Here is a 16,655-nt window from a genome sequence, read left to right as displayed (position 1 = left end):
AACTGTGGAGGAGCTCTGGAGTGTCTGGGCCCACCAGAACTACCTCCAGGTCTGAAACTCCTCGGCCTTTGTACATTCACTGCAACCTATCTCTGGCCATAGGTGTCTGGGAGAGTCTCTTGGGGTGAACCCCACAGGGCTGGCAGCTGAACCTGTCGGCTGACTGAACACCTGGCAACTGTCTTCCCTGGGAGACAGATCTGGGCAGCACATGTACCCACCACAGACTACCCTTCAGGCCACTAGAATGCATTCTTTGTGCATGTTTGGGAAGCAGCTCTCCCAGGATTCCAGAAGGCCTCTCTGAGGAAACCAACCTTTAGAAAGATAAACTACAAGCCCAGCAATTGAAGACAGTTCTGTGCTCAGCTCACTGTCTGTTCCTCCACTATCCATTCTTCCCTCGCCCTCAGCTATGGCCTCTGCTGGTCATGGTGATTGGCTACCTTATGCAGCAACTTAAAACCTCACATGTGAGAGATCTAAGCTCCTGTTCACCACACTTTCTCAGAAAAGGATTTCTGCCCTGTCCACTGGCCACCACAACTGTGTAACAGAGAACTTGGAGGCCCGTGTAGATCATCTGGGTGCCACGCATATTATCCTGTCTCCCCCATTTGATCAGGTTAATTACAGCTGCTTTGATAATGACTCTTGGCCTTGACTGCGAGTCCTTAGCTCCAAGAAGCCCAAGTGCCCAGGAAGCAGCAGTAACTAATAATATTTTGATTCAGTGTATCATTCTAATACAGTGATACAAGCAGAATAAAATCCTTATTAGTTATCTACTTTGCTCCTGATAATGCCATGTTCTGTTTACCATCTTCACGACTCTGAGTTAGGGCCCTTTGGCTTCCCCTTAACACATTGCTGCTTGCTATTAAAATGTGCATCTACCTCACTTCCAGCAATTAAGCCCCATCACCTGGCCTCTATTATTTCAGGGTCTTATCACACCCTTTGCTGTTAGTGAGCCTAATTCTGTAATGGGCTCCTACACTCAATGCTCACTTACGGAATGAAGCTTCCCATCATCATAAGCAAGTTTTTGTGGAGTATCAGTAGTACTTACCAAGAGCTCTCCAATCACACTGACCTTGTAGCTTCTATCCAGAGTTTCCTACTATTATTCTTTTTTTTTTTTTTTTTTGGTACCGGGGATCGAACTCGGGTCCTTGCGCTTGCGCAGCAGGTGGCGAAACCACTGAGCTAAATCCCCGGCCCTTCCTACTATTATTCTTAAACGCCTCATTTATTACACTAGTTCTTTTCCTCCACAGATACAATATCCCAACTGCCCAACAGTGAGAGTTTTAACAATTGGGCTGTAAACGTGAACAAGGATCTGTCACTGCACCATCTGCCACCATTCCTCGACTTCTTCCCAGTGAGGTGGCAGATGAATAAGCTCCAAATCTCCTTATTTCTGGCTGTCTTGGACTACATTTATACCCAACGGTCACAGGTTAAGTTTGCCAGAAGAAGACCCTAATGTAAAATTGACATACAAGGTATTTATTGGCAATCATACCTGGAAGAAAGGAGGCAGTATCAGAAGATTGGGTGCAGAAAGAAGTTGACCTGACATATGAACCCCACAAAGCTCCATCCAGCCCTGCAGGAACCTCCAGAGAATAGGGAGCCTCTCAGAGTTATCCCGTCCTGGACAGGAGGGATCCAGCTTTTATACTGACAATGAGATTAGTCAGTGTCTTTGAGCAACATTTCTTATTCCACTTGAGGCAAAACCTAGATAAGAAGATAACTGGAGACCATCTGCAAACCCTGCAAATAGATAGGAAGTCTTTCCTTGAAAGGGAACTCAGTGGCTCATCTTTGTATCCAAAGAAGCCACAGTCACTACCAAACTGATCAATGTAGCAGTGGTCCCTTAGCAGCCTGGAGCTAAGTTGTGAAGTTCAATATAATGCTTGGTAGCAGCTCTTTAGAAAATGAGACATTTCATCCTGTTCATAATACTCCTAACAACAGGAGATCACAGATATGTGTTCTGAACAGTAGAATCATGAATTAGCCCAGCAACTATATTTACAAGGACATATACAAAAATGTGTGATTCCTTCCTCCACCACAGTACAGATGATAAACATATATGTGTAAAAGCAAAATAAATAATTTTCTGTCTTTGACCAAAGCATTGTATATGTTTTTTAAAGATTTGCATTTCTGCAAATATATCAAGCATTCTACTTAAAATAGAATGTGATGGTCAGATTGGAGATGGCCAAAAAGATGGTGTTATCTTTAAATTCAAACCACTCATAGCATAAGCAAGATAAAAATTATACTTTATTCTAACCTTCTTTTGCCAGTTTTGTTCAGACTGGATACATGTTAGAAACTTGTCAGATATCATATGGGAAGAAAAGACACCCCTCGCAATTACTGTCCCTTAACAAGCTCTCAAGAAATATTAGCTCTCTTCATTTCCACCTTCATGCTCTTGTTTTCTCAAAACTCAGGTGTGCAAGGATGTAATTATTGTGCCATAATTGAAACTAATTTGTATCTCAAGAACTCATTCTTCTAAATGACTTAAATTTAGTCGGTTCAGACTGTCTTCCAGATTTTCCTGGGTTTTTCTTTTTCCATTCTGGAAGGCTATGTACAGCCTAAGCATTTGGTGGGGTGCTGGGAGGGCATCCGATTATACAGTATTTCAACAAATATTTATTGAGCACTTAGTTCTATGAAACAAACACAAATCTTGGTCTAAGAATACAGCACTAGGCAAAAACAGATCACGTCCTTGGGCTTAAGATGTTTACATTCTACTAGAGAAAGATAATGAGGCAGATGAGCAGGGTAGAGAGTATCTGGCTTTTGCCACCTCTGTAGACTGGTGCCCATTCCTTTCTGGTTGTTAGTAACCATCTCCAACTTCTACCACCAGGTCTGACTGTCAGTCAGTGTTCATGGGGTACAATGTTCTGTAAAGCTGTCTTAGGCCACCTTTGCTTAGATATACATTCAGTAATTTCTATTTAACTATTCTTGATATACTGGACATGGGAAATGTGCAATCTGGCTATACCACTACATTTTTCCCAAAGAGAAGAATATGGTTTGTCTTATCTCAGAATTCTCAGACCACCAAAAAGTCTAACCAGACCAGAAAGAGAGCAAGAAAGATTCAAGACTGTGACACTTCGTAGGACATCATGTAATCTCAGTTCTCCATAATTCTCCCTCCTTCAGCCTAGAAAAATCTTTACCTGATCTGGCAGCAGAAAGGTCATATATACCTTCCAGTCAATGACTGGCCCATATGCTGGCCTCGGTTCTGAGTTCTTCATGGCACTTAAGCTTTTGAAACTCAAAGGCACCATTCTTTGAAATTCAGTTACCCTAACTTTCAATTTTATGGTGTAATGGCTGAAACTTGGGAAAGTCTAGAGGTACAGAGAAAAAGGTAGGGCAAAAATTTCAGTTATTACAATAATATCTCATCTCATCTCAAATGATACCCAAACTTTCCTAGAATATCCATTCCTTTGGCATTAATTTGGGAGCACAAAACACACTTCAAATGTTATTCAATCCACCATCCAGTATAGGAATCTCAAACGTCCTGCCTGAATACTTCCCCTGGCAGAGAATTCATGACCATTTTACATGCAAACATTTAATGACCTTCATATTTTTAGGGAAAATCTATACTAAATATTAATAATGGTAATGTCTAAGAGAAAGATTATGAGTGATTTTTTCTTATTTTAACTTGTCTATTTTCTAAATTTTCTGTAATAAATATGAATATGTAAGGCTGTTTTGAAGCACCCTTTTTTACACACTAATTATTAGTACAAGATGAAATTAGTCTCTGGAATAATTCTAGTAACTGGACCACAAGAGGAAAATTTGCTTTTCTTTCTATATCATGGCCATTTTCACTTGGTTATCATGGCTTTCCTAACTGCACTGGTTTTCAAACCAAACACCCTCCGTGGCATGCTGTTCCTTTCAGGGGTGTATCACTGTACGTAACACACTCACTACGGTGCTGGAATGTTTTGCAGGGTCCCTCTTAAAAGTCAAGTCACCCTAGAAAATACCTAAAACTTATTTTTAATCAAAAAGTAACATTAAGCATGGATGAAAGAATGATGATACCCAAACTACAATTGATTTTCTTTCAGCTATTCTGATACCTTTTAAACAAGGAGACAACATTTCAGAAAGTTGGGAAAGATATGTAGATGCCCTGAAGGGGAAGGGAAGTGCCTCTCTTTTCACAATGGAATTATAACAGAAAGGGTGAAGAATTCTGATTCCACATACTGACTGTATTCCTTTTTAAGTTCATCTAGCATCATAAAGGAAATACTAAGTCCTATATTTTCCACTCAGATCTTATGATTAGTTTCACTATTCCACTTGGCTTAATTAAAGCTGGCCCATGTACATCACACAATATTTTGTATAAAATGTTACTAATGCATGCTAGTTTTTAAACTGCTTCATTAGGAGAATTTAGGTTGAGAATAAAAGCAGTCCTATAACTTTTTTCCTAAAATACCCAACATGTGAAATATTTCATAGCCTTTCTCTTCTAAATGCAGAGCAGTGTCTTCCCAGGAAGTTTGATGCTATCAGTGGTTACAGATGTATCAGCAAAGCTCAGGGAATCAAAATCAAGACTTCTCTTAGAGTTGAGATTATCAAATCATTTTAAATCTTGAAGGAAATTGCCTAAGGGAAACCATAGTTGAAATGCTTCATCATTTCACCAATAATTTTTCTCCATTTACAAGGAAAAATCAATACTTCCATTAATTTAAAAAACTGTATAAAACTGGAGAAAACAGTAATACATGTTATTTTGGTTTTCTTCCATCTAAACACCCTCCTTATCTGTGTAGCTATATCCTTGGATGTAAATTGGAATGTTAAAATATCAAAATACATCACCAGTCCTTCTTGCTGACTCAGAATCACTTCTTTTCCAACTCTTCCTCCAACTGCACCATTAGAAAGCCCTTTGATTTCAAATTCAATATTCTTGGATCGTCACTGTCCACAAAAAAGAAATATCCATATCCTGGAGTAATAAACATCTTAATTCAGGCTCTACCACTTACTTCCTATGTGGCTTTGATCAAATTGTTGAATCTTTCTTGGGCTTATTTTGTTCATCTGAAAAAAGTTCACCTGAAAATCTTTTTTTCACTCATTAAAAAAAAAAAAACCTGGGAAGCAGAAGAATATCCCTAATACATAATAATGTTATGGTTCTTTAAACAATCAAGCACTGGCTCAGAATGCACACCAGAATCTGATGCAAAGCAAGATACACCAAGAGCATGTGAGACCATGCATGCAGAAAACTACATGAAAAATGTAGCACTACAAATCAGTGGAAGTGGGTGGGTTTTTTTCAGCAAATGCTGTTATTTGGGAAAAAGAGGCTTCTGCTTTTTATTTTTCAGTCTTGGGATTGAACCCAGGTCCTTGCACTGAGCTACTCTGAGCTATATCCCTAGCCCTTTTATACTTTTTGTTTTGAGACAGTTTCTCATAAGTACTCCAAGCTGGCCTCAAACTTGCAATCCTACTGCCTCAGCCCCCAAGAATACTGGGATTACAGGTGTGCACAACTACTCAGAAAAGATAAATTTACATTTACATCATTTCATAAACTAAAATATATTTAAAATAAATTAGAAAGTATACTAAAAAAAAGAAAAGCATTTTAAATGAACTAAAAGATGACTGATATTTACCTTATTTCTTAAAATAAAAACAATGGTGAAATTCAAAAAGAAATAACGCTGAAAATTGCTACATAAAAATTTAAGTAAATAAAATTAAGGAACAAAAGAATTGAAAGAATAAAATAAAAATAGTACAATAAAAAAATCAAAGCTAACTCTTCTCAATACAAAAATATCTCAGCTATTCATATATACAAGAATATTCATCACAGCATTGTGTCCAATAGCAGAGAATTAAAAATAACCGGAAATCTCACCAATAGGGAAATGATTTTTAAAACTAAGGTATTTCTGTATTATGAAACATAACAACTTTTTTAAAAAGAATGAGATATTTTTGTATGTCCTGACTTGGAAAGACACCCATGATATACAGTTAAGGAGAAATAAAAGTAAATTAGAGCACATTATATATTTTATTATTTATTATTTTTAAATGTATTTGTAGTAGATAATACACATATGTTATATGTAAACATATATTATTTATGTGTAATATATATGTATATAAATCAATAAATAGTACAAAACTATCCAGAAAGAATATTCATCTGCTAATTATAGTCGGGAAGGAGTTTCATGAGCAAAAGGAAGGTTTTGCTTTTTAACAGTATATATATATATATATATATATATATATATATTTTTTTTTTTTTTTTTTTTTTTTTTTTTTTGTACTGAGGATGGAACTCGGGACCTTGCACTTATGAGGCAGGCGGCAGAACCACTGAGCTGCATCCCTGCCCAATAGTAGATTTTTAAAGACAATGAGCTAATTTTGTTTTGTGAAGTAAATATAATGGATTACACAAACAAAAATGAAATTACACATTTTCAATGGGAAAGAGGGGAGGAGATATTCACATAAGAGGAAATACACATGGCTGCTTCCTTGCTTTTGATAACTTCTTACCCGTTTCCTAAACACAAAGAGTCCTAACTTCAAATATTGACAGACCCTTTTCATCTATGGTATTTTAAAAGAATAATATCAAACAATAATAATGCTAACAATCTGCTGCTTTGTCAAGGTGTGGTCTCCACCCGCAGTGTTATAGTACCTGAAACTGGTGAGGGATGCAGTTTATGAAGTTTCTCCTTAGACTTGCTGACTCAGAAATCTGGGAATGGGGCCCAGCCATCTGTTTTGTATGCCTTCCCAATTACCCTCAGGAAAAGTAAAGTTAGAGTAGTATTAGTCTACTCTTTTACCCTAAGGAAGGGTTTCTCTCCACGAGCACTGTTGTTATATTGATCAGACAGTTCTTCTCACCAAGGCTGTCCTAAGTGCTGTAGAATATTAGCTGTATCCTTTGCCTCTACTTACAGATGCCAGTAACATTTCCACCTCACCAAGCCATGACAATCAAAAATTTCCCCAGACATTGCCAAATACCTCCTGTTGTGAAGAGAAAGAAAGGGAGGGAAACTGCTCCTGGTTGGAATGGGAAGCATTCCCTAAGGAAATAGTCCAAAATTTGTAATGTACAAGGAAAGTTTTCTTTTTCTTCTTTATTTTCTGTCTTTCTTGCTCACTTCCTTGCTTTTACCAATCTTAGTTATAGTAAGTAAACATAGGATCCAACCATTCTGTCCTAAATAAGGTAAAAATTAAGTAATACGTATTACGTATATAAGACATGAGAATTGCTCATGTTAAAAGTAAAAAAAAAAAAGATTGATACAGAATTACATAAAAAGTATTTTCCCAGATGTGTATGTAGATAAGTTATGTGAACATTTATATCACCATCATTTATATCACTACTATATTTATATCACTAGTTTAGCAGTGTCATTCTCTTTCTCAAAGCCCAGGAATAGATTCCCATCACCCTTAGAATTAAATCCCAAATCCTTACCAAGGCCCCTCGTTCCCCCAGTTTTTCCTGCCTGTCTGCCCTCCCTTGCTCCCTGGTCTGCAGCCACACCATGTTCTTCTCTACTCCTAGACCTGAAGCAGGACCTCAACACTGGGTAATGTACCATATTCCCCGCCAGGAATTCTCCTTCTCCTTTGCACATCTAAGCAGAACTCCACTTAAATCTCCCTCCCTTCTTCTTTCCATCACTCTCTGCTCCTTAGAATTTCCTGGGAACTTTTCAAAAGTGGAAGCAGCCAGGCCCTGTCCATGCTAAGCAAGCAAAAATCTCTTAGGATGGATTCCAGGCCATTGGATTTTTTAAAGCATTCTACAGTCAGTAGAAGAATAACTACTTCTCTTCTTAAAGCACTTTAGTGCTCAAAATCACATTATATATTGATTAGAGTGTTGTTCATTGTCTGTTTCCCCCATGAGATTACTGTCCTTCCTCAGTATCCAGGAGGATTGCTCCCAGGATGCCTTGCAGATACCAAACTCCAGTCCCTTATGTAAAATAGGGTAGTATTTACATATAACATACGCATAGCCTTTAAACATCTTTACATTACTTGTAACACCTAATACAATATGCTATGTAAATGATTATTATATTGTTTAGAAAAATGACTAAGGAAAAAAATCTGTGTGTATTTGGCACAGGTGCAATTTTTTAAACAATCTTTCAATCTGCAATTGGTTGAATACACAGATGCAGAATCCATGGATATGGAAAACTGACCATATGAGCTTCATTTGATCAGGCATTCTGTCTATTTCACTCATTATAACCACCCAAACATTCAGAATAGTCTCCAACACATGGTAGGTAACCAATAGATATTTCTGAATGAATAAATGGTTTCATTGATTGAGTCACCAGTGGTTTTTATAAACTATAATCTCCTAAACATTTCAAATTTTTTCTTATTCGATGTATTACTTTGTAATTAGAAAAAATTAAAGTTGACTTTTAAATCTACTCTTAGAAACTATACTAAATCTGAAGAACAGTGATTAACATATATAAAACATTCAATATATTGTAAGTTCTATTAATGTTCCTTCTTGGTATTCAGCATGCAGGGGTTTGGCTCTGTTATCCCACCTTATTTGTCATGGTTGATACATTATAGAATACATATTCTAACTAAAAATATCACTAGTTGAAGCCTATGTGCTATTCTTTATTTTAATTTTCAAACTTTACATCTTATTGGATAGTCTAAATATTGTTTTAAAGGTGCTTTAGAATATTTCAATAATGCCCAATCAATAAAAACACAAAACAAGTGAATGATGCAAAGTGTTTCAGTCTTCTGCATTGAAATTAGTACAAAGTGATTCAATAAATGACAAAAAATAGGCCACGTTAGCTATCAATATCCAATTGCCATATAAGGCTCTTTTTCTATAATGTGCTTTGAGACATTTATATATGCACAGCTCTAAAGATTATTTAAAAAGAAAATGTCAGAATATAGCAATAATTCCCATTTAGGATGATAGTTATGAGCTTATTTTAGAAAATAATGATAAAATATCTATACGTAAAATTGAAGACTACAATTACTTTAAACAAACTGATTTATAGATTGAATTATAAAAGTGGCCGAATCATCTGTGAGTGATCACATTGAAATGGACTGATGTCAAATGCAAAAACATTTTATGAATGCTGTCCTCCTTTTGTAATATGTGAACATTTTTCAAATAACTTTAAAGAAAGCAGAATTTCTGCTAATTTCCTAATCTTATAAAAGGACCAGTACAGATAGCACTGTAGTTTGTGCAAATTAAGGGTAGGCAAGCATATGGTTAGTATGGATTCCCCCCGAAAAAAAAGTTACACCATATAGGAAACATAAGCTGAGCATATTGAAAATTTATTCTATTTTTAACAGCCTCTCTTCTGTTAAGTGGTCAAAGTCACAATTAACATTTCATACACAGTAGCTGAGCTATATTTGCAAGCCAGGTGTGACCTGATGGCAGGAATACATTTACCACCACCATTCAAGCGAAGCCATCCTAAATATATGTGTGTTAGAAAAATCACAGCATTCCACAGACTGACAGAGAGAGAAACACTTGCAATACACCTTCATAACTTGAGAATTGTCCTGCAGGCTATTATATGGCTTTCAGTGCCCTTCACCTGTCACTATGGTAACAGCAAAGCATAAACTTAAAAGGAAGTTTGCATCCACGTATCTGTTTAGTGTTTGACTACTATTAAATGCTTTGGTCTTCTTAATTCAGCATTAACTTTTAGATTTGTAGCAAAGCTCTCTTTTGGTTTGAGTCATTTGGCTGTGATTTTATGCAACTAAGAAATTTCTTTGAGTTAGCAATTTGGCTCACTTTGGAAAAACCCAGCATAAGGCTTTTTGGAGTTTTTTTCAGGAGGTGGGGGCAGGACTAGGGTCCAACATCTGTAGCATTGGATTATAAATTGTTTCTAAAATAATCTTAAATTGATGGATCATTGCTCCTGCCATTTGGGTCTGACAAAAAGTAACTCTGGCATTTCCTCTTCTTTTTCATGCTATAAACTGTATATCACTTTTCAGCTCTTGCCAGAAAAATTAATTCTTACCCATTTCAAGATTCTATCAATTGTGCTTAGTAGTATAAGAAGTACTTTTACAGCGACTATGTCTCAAATGCTATTTTATAAACAAATTTATAAAATCATAATTATGCATTTTTCTCAGGCTTTGTTAAACTAAACAGTGCTGATAAATAGCATTTCTCAAAAATAGATGAAGCACAGGGCCATTTGCCTATTAGTCAAGAATTTATAGGCACTACATTTTGAGTTTTTCCTTGTTGCTTAGAATCAGGTATCTTTGCTATAAGAATTTCTTGGGAGTAAATTAATGGTAAGTAAACACACATCAAGAATTCCCAAATATTGATATAAGATCTAAATATTTTTGCACCTTTTTACCCATCAGTTCACTGTGAAATTATCTCTCAACCTTGCACTTCTATTTCTCATTCAGATTTGTTCCTTTGTGTTTTTGTGTTTATGTTGTCATAAAAAGAATTTCTATATTTTCTTTGTAGGAAACAGGTTCAACTATAGCTTAAAAATTACAGCACTGCCACGGAGTTAAAGACTAATAAAATCTAAGCCCACTAAAGGAGTGGAACTGGCCAAAAATGACAACAGCTGGCCTCTTTGTGAATCAGCTGCTACAGGGCTATGAAGCCAGGATAGCATAGTAGGGTAAAATTTTGGAGTTTCATACAGTTGGCCCTTAGAAAAAGTACCTTAAAGTCAAATTTTCTAATAAACACTCGGTATCATTTAGGAAAAAGAATCTACATATGATATTCAATAAAGTTAAGAAAGATACATGTATTGGTCAGCTTTCCCGTTGTTGGGACAAAATACCCAACACCAACAAATTGAAAGAGGAAAGGTTTAATTTGACTCATAGTTTCAGAGTATTCAGTCCATGGTCAACTGGCTCCAAGGCAGAAATATCATTGCAAAAGAGCACAGCAGAGTAAAGCTGCTCTCTTAAATGGCTCCCTGGAAGCAGAGCACAAGTGAAAAGACCCAATGAGAGATATACACTGCAAAGGCACATTCCCAGGGACCCACCCCCACCTGGGCATCACCTCCTAGTAGCACATTAGAAGTACAGCACTCCATGGCCCAGTCACCTCTCCAGGAGTCTCTTCATCCAGTCAGGTTAAGAATTAAGATTAATTGGCACAACACAAATCAAACAAAGAAGAGCAGCGATATTTCTGTAGGATTTTGTGTTTTTTGTGTCATTGTTAATTTCCCAGAAAAAAAACTAGCCCACAATTTTCTTCAAAACTTTTACCTAGAAATGCCATTTTCATAAAGCATTTATATCAAAGAAGTGGTGTTTGCAGAACTCACTTTAGTGAAAGCTGTCTTGATGGTATTGCCAAACCTACGGTAAAAACCCATGGTTTCTGAATGAGATGCCCCTCTCCAGCAATACAACTCAACTGTAGGTGAAGCTACTGGAAATGCTCCCTGTTTCAATTTGGCTTGGGATTTGGGTTTTGATTTGGTTTGTGTGTGTGTGTGTGTGTGTGTGTGTGTGTGTGTCTGTGATACTGGGGATTGAACCTAGGGCCTTCAGCTGAACTACATCCTGCAACTTTTTTTTTTTTTGAGACAAGGTCTTATTAAGTCTCTGTATTGCCCAGGCTCTGATTGAACTTGCAACCCTCCTGCCTCATCTTATTATTTTGGAGAATTTCCTTCCTGTGCACTAGATTGAGTAAAAAATAAAAGCTGTGACAAAAATGCATTGCCTGTTTATATGTATATATACACGTAAGTCTACATTTTGTAACAGTGAATAAGCAAGATAGTACATATTCTGTATAAGATACGTCGACATTTTCTTATTAATTTTCTTAACTACATCTAATTTTTCTAAAAGTTATTGCAAGTAACTTGATTTTTCTGACTTAGGAGAAAAATTCCAAGCTCCTATGAAAGTTCAATCTGCAATAATATAAATACAACAAGAATACAAGGCTATGTATTACTTTTTCAATTTTCCATAAAACAAGATTATTTTAAAACACACATACAATAGAGTTTTAATAAAGTCAACTAAATCTGACACACAAGTTTAAATATCATAGGGTTTCTCTTCAATGAGAAACCCAAAACATAAATAAAGAGCAAAATAAAAGATAATAGGAAGTAGAGGGTTCTTTTACAAATAAGAAGAGGAAAGAGATGGAAGAAGGAAAGAGAGAAGAGAGGGAAAGGGGATACAAAAAAAAAAAGAACTGTAAGAAAAAAATGGAAAAAGAGCTTTTGCAAATGGGAAGAGGACCAAGAGATGGAAGGACCAGGGAGGGACAGGAGGGGTCCGAGATGAAAAAAGAATTAAGATGTGTTATGTACATGTACCAACTGCCTGCAAGAAATGTAATTATTATGCACTGCAAGCACATATAAAAAAATTTTTAAAACAAATGGAAAATTTCCAGAGAAATGGGCACAAAGGATATAGGTTTGAGTTGCAATGAATATTCCAAACTTATACATGCATAAAAACATATTGAACACTTGTCCACAGGAAATAGGAGACATGTATTGGCAGAAATCTACTACATGAATTCCCCTCCATGAAGCACTAAGATTAAAAGCTCTCTTCAGAGGAGAGCTCAGACATTCAGCTCTAGCCTCCTACTTTTACTTCTATTTAAATTTAGTCCTGGTTCCATCCTCTGGATTTGGTCTTGCTGAGCAGAAGAAATGCAAAAAAAATTTTTAAAAGTCTAGCTCTGTTTCAGCCTCCTTGCTCTCCTCCTAGGGCCTGCATCCTCCTAGCTGTATCTTTCCAGAACCCCCAGAGAGCTGAGTATCTCTCCATTCACCTGAGTCCCTCCATGGCTATGGACCCTTCTACCTTTCACCCCCTTACCTTCTGACGGCCACAGCGCCTTCTCTGGTGATCAGTTCTTAGACCAGCTTTGATTTCTAGCCTTACTTTGTGGATATGGCTCCCAGCTATCTTACATCTCATGGTCTCTGAAACCATCTAAATGTATAGCCTTAATTAAGTAAGTAAATCTATCTTCAATCTTCAATCCATCTTTACATTATCGCTTCTTCTCCTTCAGAGTCCCTGTACTCAAAATCCTAATGATGTACTTACTATTCATTAACCCAGATACCCTATAGTGACCATTTGCCATCAGACTTTCAATAGTAGTTTTGCATGTTCAATTCTACTTTCTCCATAGCCTATTGCCTGTGAGCCCTGTTCTCTGCTAGGTAAATCTTATCAATTTAGACTTTTGCTACCATGGCTAAAGTTGTTGAGGCAACTTTCACTTACAAGGTACTCAACTGATTATTTATGCCATCTTTCTGCATATGTGCCTTTAACAGTTTTTTAGGGTGGAATCACTGGAGTTAGTATCACAAAAAGTGTCCAAAATATTGAAACCAAAAGATAAAAATCTCTTTTTCCTTTCCAGTGAATCTTAGTGATGGCTTTTGTAATATATTTGTTTGGGAAAGGCTAAAGAGAGATTTTTGAACTGAAGTAAATCGACGTGATTAAAGGGAAACAAAGGCCCATTCCATTTGCCCCTAAGACATATAGGCAAATGCTAAAATCATTTTACAGGTTTTTGGTAAAGAAGTAGCAAAGTAGCATAGGGATTTTTTTATATTTCAAAAGAAACTTCAAATTTAAACTCTGATAACTTACTGATACTCTAAAAATATAAGAATCTTTTCCAGAATTGTAGCTATGCCAACAGTGCTCACAGGTACAAATGCTCTCTACTTACAGCAGAAGAAAAAAGAAAATTCAAGGCAGAATATTGTGACTATTCAGTCCAAATTTTACCCATAATAAATCTGCTATAGCTAGGCTGTCAATCATAGTTATACAGAGAGGATGACAATCCAGACCCTCTTGTGATGGACTTTAAAATTGTGGGAATGCAGTATAGTGAAAAGACAGTGCAGTTATCAAGCCCCAGGGTGGTAACAGACTCCCGCAATGGTGTGAAGCCAGACTGCCTGGGTTTGCCCTGTCAGCTCTGTATGAACTGGGCCACTTCACCAGTCTGTGTTTCAGTCTTCTCCTTTGTTAAATGGACTAAACAGAAGCGGTTTTGTGACATTGTTATGAGGATTAAATGAGACAATAAAATGGCTTAAAATAATAGACGATTATTATTGCTATTGAGTCAACACAAGTCAAGTACACTGTCAGCCATGCTACATAGAACGAACTTGTGTTGTGGGCAAGTACAAGCCAGGGGACATATATAAGTGTGACCTGGCCCTTTTCAACCTTTTTCAGAAGAGATTGTGGCCTTAGTCACAGACGTAGTACTTCAAAGATTTAGATTTCTGAAGAAGTGGAAACAAAGTGAATCTTACTGCCTCATTGGTACTGAACTATGTATCCACATAGGCTAAACAGCAAGGGGCCTCAAAGTCTGATCAACTCAATACAGGTTCAGACAAGATCAGAGACTAGAAAACCTAAGTCTTGTTATAAAGTGTTCCTTCTCCTACACTCTTCTTTCCCTTGGGTCAAGTTGCCTGCTAGAGGGCCGAGTGTTGTATTTCTTAGCACCCTATCCTATTTGCTGCCCTTATTTCTTTAACATTCCTAAAACCACGTTTCTGAATTTTGATGAAAAAATAAAGTGACATCATTTTTAAGTCTCAATTTTTAGGAGGAGGCTTTATTTTCCGTTTAGGAGTCTTGAGTTAAACAGGCAAGGCTTTACCCTTAATAAAACCACATCCTAGCATTTCACTGGTATTCGTTTCGTTAGCTGTCCCTACCATCCTCACACAAGCAAACATTTCCTTAATTCCAATGAGACTCTTTTCCTGTGCAAATGGTACAAGATTCTGCATTTTATTGAGGTGTGAGCTAAGTTGGCTGTCCAAATGAATGGAGAAACTTAAAATTTTGCCACATACCTAAATGTCTAGAAACCTACCTCCTCTACAATACATATTCCTGTTAGTATCTGCCAAGAACACTATGCACTCTACATCACTGAAAACTTCATTTTCCTGGTCTTCCTGTCTACCTCCTTTTATTAATTGTATATATATTGTTCTAAGAATTGCATATGGATTCTTAAGCAAATTTTTATGGTTGTCTCAGCCCTTATCCTCTATTGGCTATGAGCACTTTAAAAGCGGACTCTTCTGAATTCCAACATAATTTTTGCTGCTTAGCATATTTATTAATTCATTTCACAAATATTTATTGAGCACCCATGATGACCAGGTATAACTAAAATTAAAAGTTTAGCACAGTGAAGTATCCTTTCCACAAAAGTTACAGGTTCTGTTGCCATATAGTAAAACATAAAGGGTAGAAGATTAAATAGTGCTGTAAAGTTGTTTTTCAGAAATTATTTCATAATTCCAAAGTAGCAACAATTTCATTTCAAATGACACTAAAATCGCTCTCTCTTATTCTCCACAGGGTAGTGGCCGGAGCCTCCAAGAACCTCATGTCCACACAAAGCTTAGGGATTGTGTTTGGCCCCACCCTTCTGAGAGCTGAAAATGAAGCGGGGAACATGGCCATACACATGGTGTACCAAAACCAGATAGCAGAGCTCATGCTGAGCAAGTACAGTGAGATCTTCGGCTCGGGGGAAGACTGACAGACAAGACAAGTTACTGAATATGTTCACATCTGTCTTGATGCCTAATATTTTTACATTTCTGTAAACATATTTCTGAAATATTTTTTTCCTTTCAAGTGACAGATGCCTTATTCTGTGAAAACTTAACGATGATTTTGTGTATAAGTTCCAAACATTTGAATAAAATAATTGACAATATTTGCCTATATGTGTTCTACATTAACCCCTTTAGCACTGTTCTTCCAGCACTCCTGAAAGCATGTCATGCAAGCCTCTGGATCTTAAATGGTATGTGGATTACAGCACAAAGCCAAAGCCAAGCTGTTGCCCTGATGCTGTTCCCGGGCATCTGGTGTGTGGTTGTATATACTTGGGTGTGTGAGTGGGTATAGGTAACTGTGCACATATATGTGCCTTCTTTTTTTTTTTTTCATATGTGCCTTCTTGCAGTCCATGCTACCTAGGTACATCCCCAACCTTGCCCATGTCCACAGGCACAAGCAAAATAGCTGAGAAGGCAGAAGCTAATAATTTTTGAATAGATTGAGGGAGATCCAGTTCTCAACCAAAACAGAGATATTGTATCTTTGAAGAATATATCCAGCTATTCTCTGCTATATGGTGAAATTGATAAATACAACATGTTGAGTGACAGTTTTTCTGAAAAAAATCACAAAGAATTTACTGCTGAATATGAAGTGGTTGGTGGTTTGTTTGTTTGTTGGTTGGTTTTGGGTTTTTTGGTAAATACTGTCTGTGGTTCCATAAACTTACTACCTTATACATTAGAGGCAAATCAGTGCCCTGCAATTGTGACCTTTATTTTATACAGGAATTGCATAACTGCTCAGTTCTAATGTTAACATCCATTTTGAATCTTCATCAAACTGTATATCTTCCTTTC

General features: G+C 36.7%; 1 protein-coding gene across 2 annotated transcripts in view; it reads left to right on the top strand.

Moving 5' to 3' along the window:
• Arhgap15 (Rho GTPase activating protein 15) overlaps positions 1-15,937 on the top strand; it is a 609,508-nt gene extending 593,571 nt beyond the window's left edge. For both annotated transcript variants that reach the window (XM_021237176.2, XM_021237181.2), the window contains one exon: positions 15,586-15,937. In XM_021237176.2, coding sequence (XP_021092835.1) covers positions 15,586-15,769 — 184 coding nt within the window. In that variant the 3' untranslated portion in view covers positions 15,770-15,937. The remainder of the gene's footprint in view (positions 1-15,585) is intronic.
• Positions 15,938-16,655: the final 718 nt, after the last annotated feature.

Source organism: Heterocephalus glaber, unplaced genomic scaffold, assembly GCF_053883595.1.
Source record: "Heterocephalus glaber isolate CG9 unplaced genomic scaffold, H.glaber_assembly_v1.0 deba00000347, whole genome shotgun sequence".
NCBI lineage: Eukaryota > Metazoa > Chordata > Mammalia > Rodentia > Bathyergidae > Heterocephalus > Heterocephalus glaber.
The sequence above is the reverse complement of the archived record's forward strand: the minus strand, read 5'-3'. Positions and strand labels throughout refer to the sequence as shown.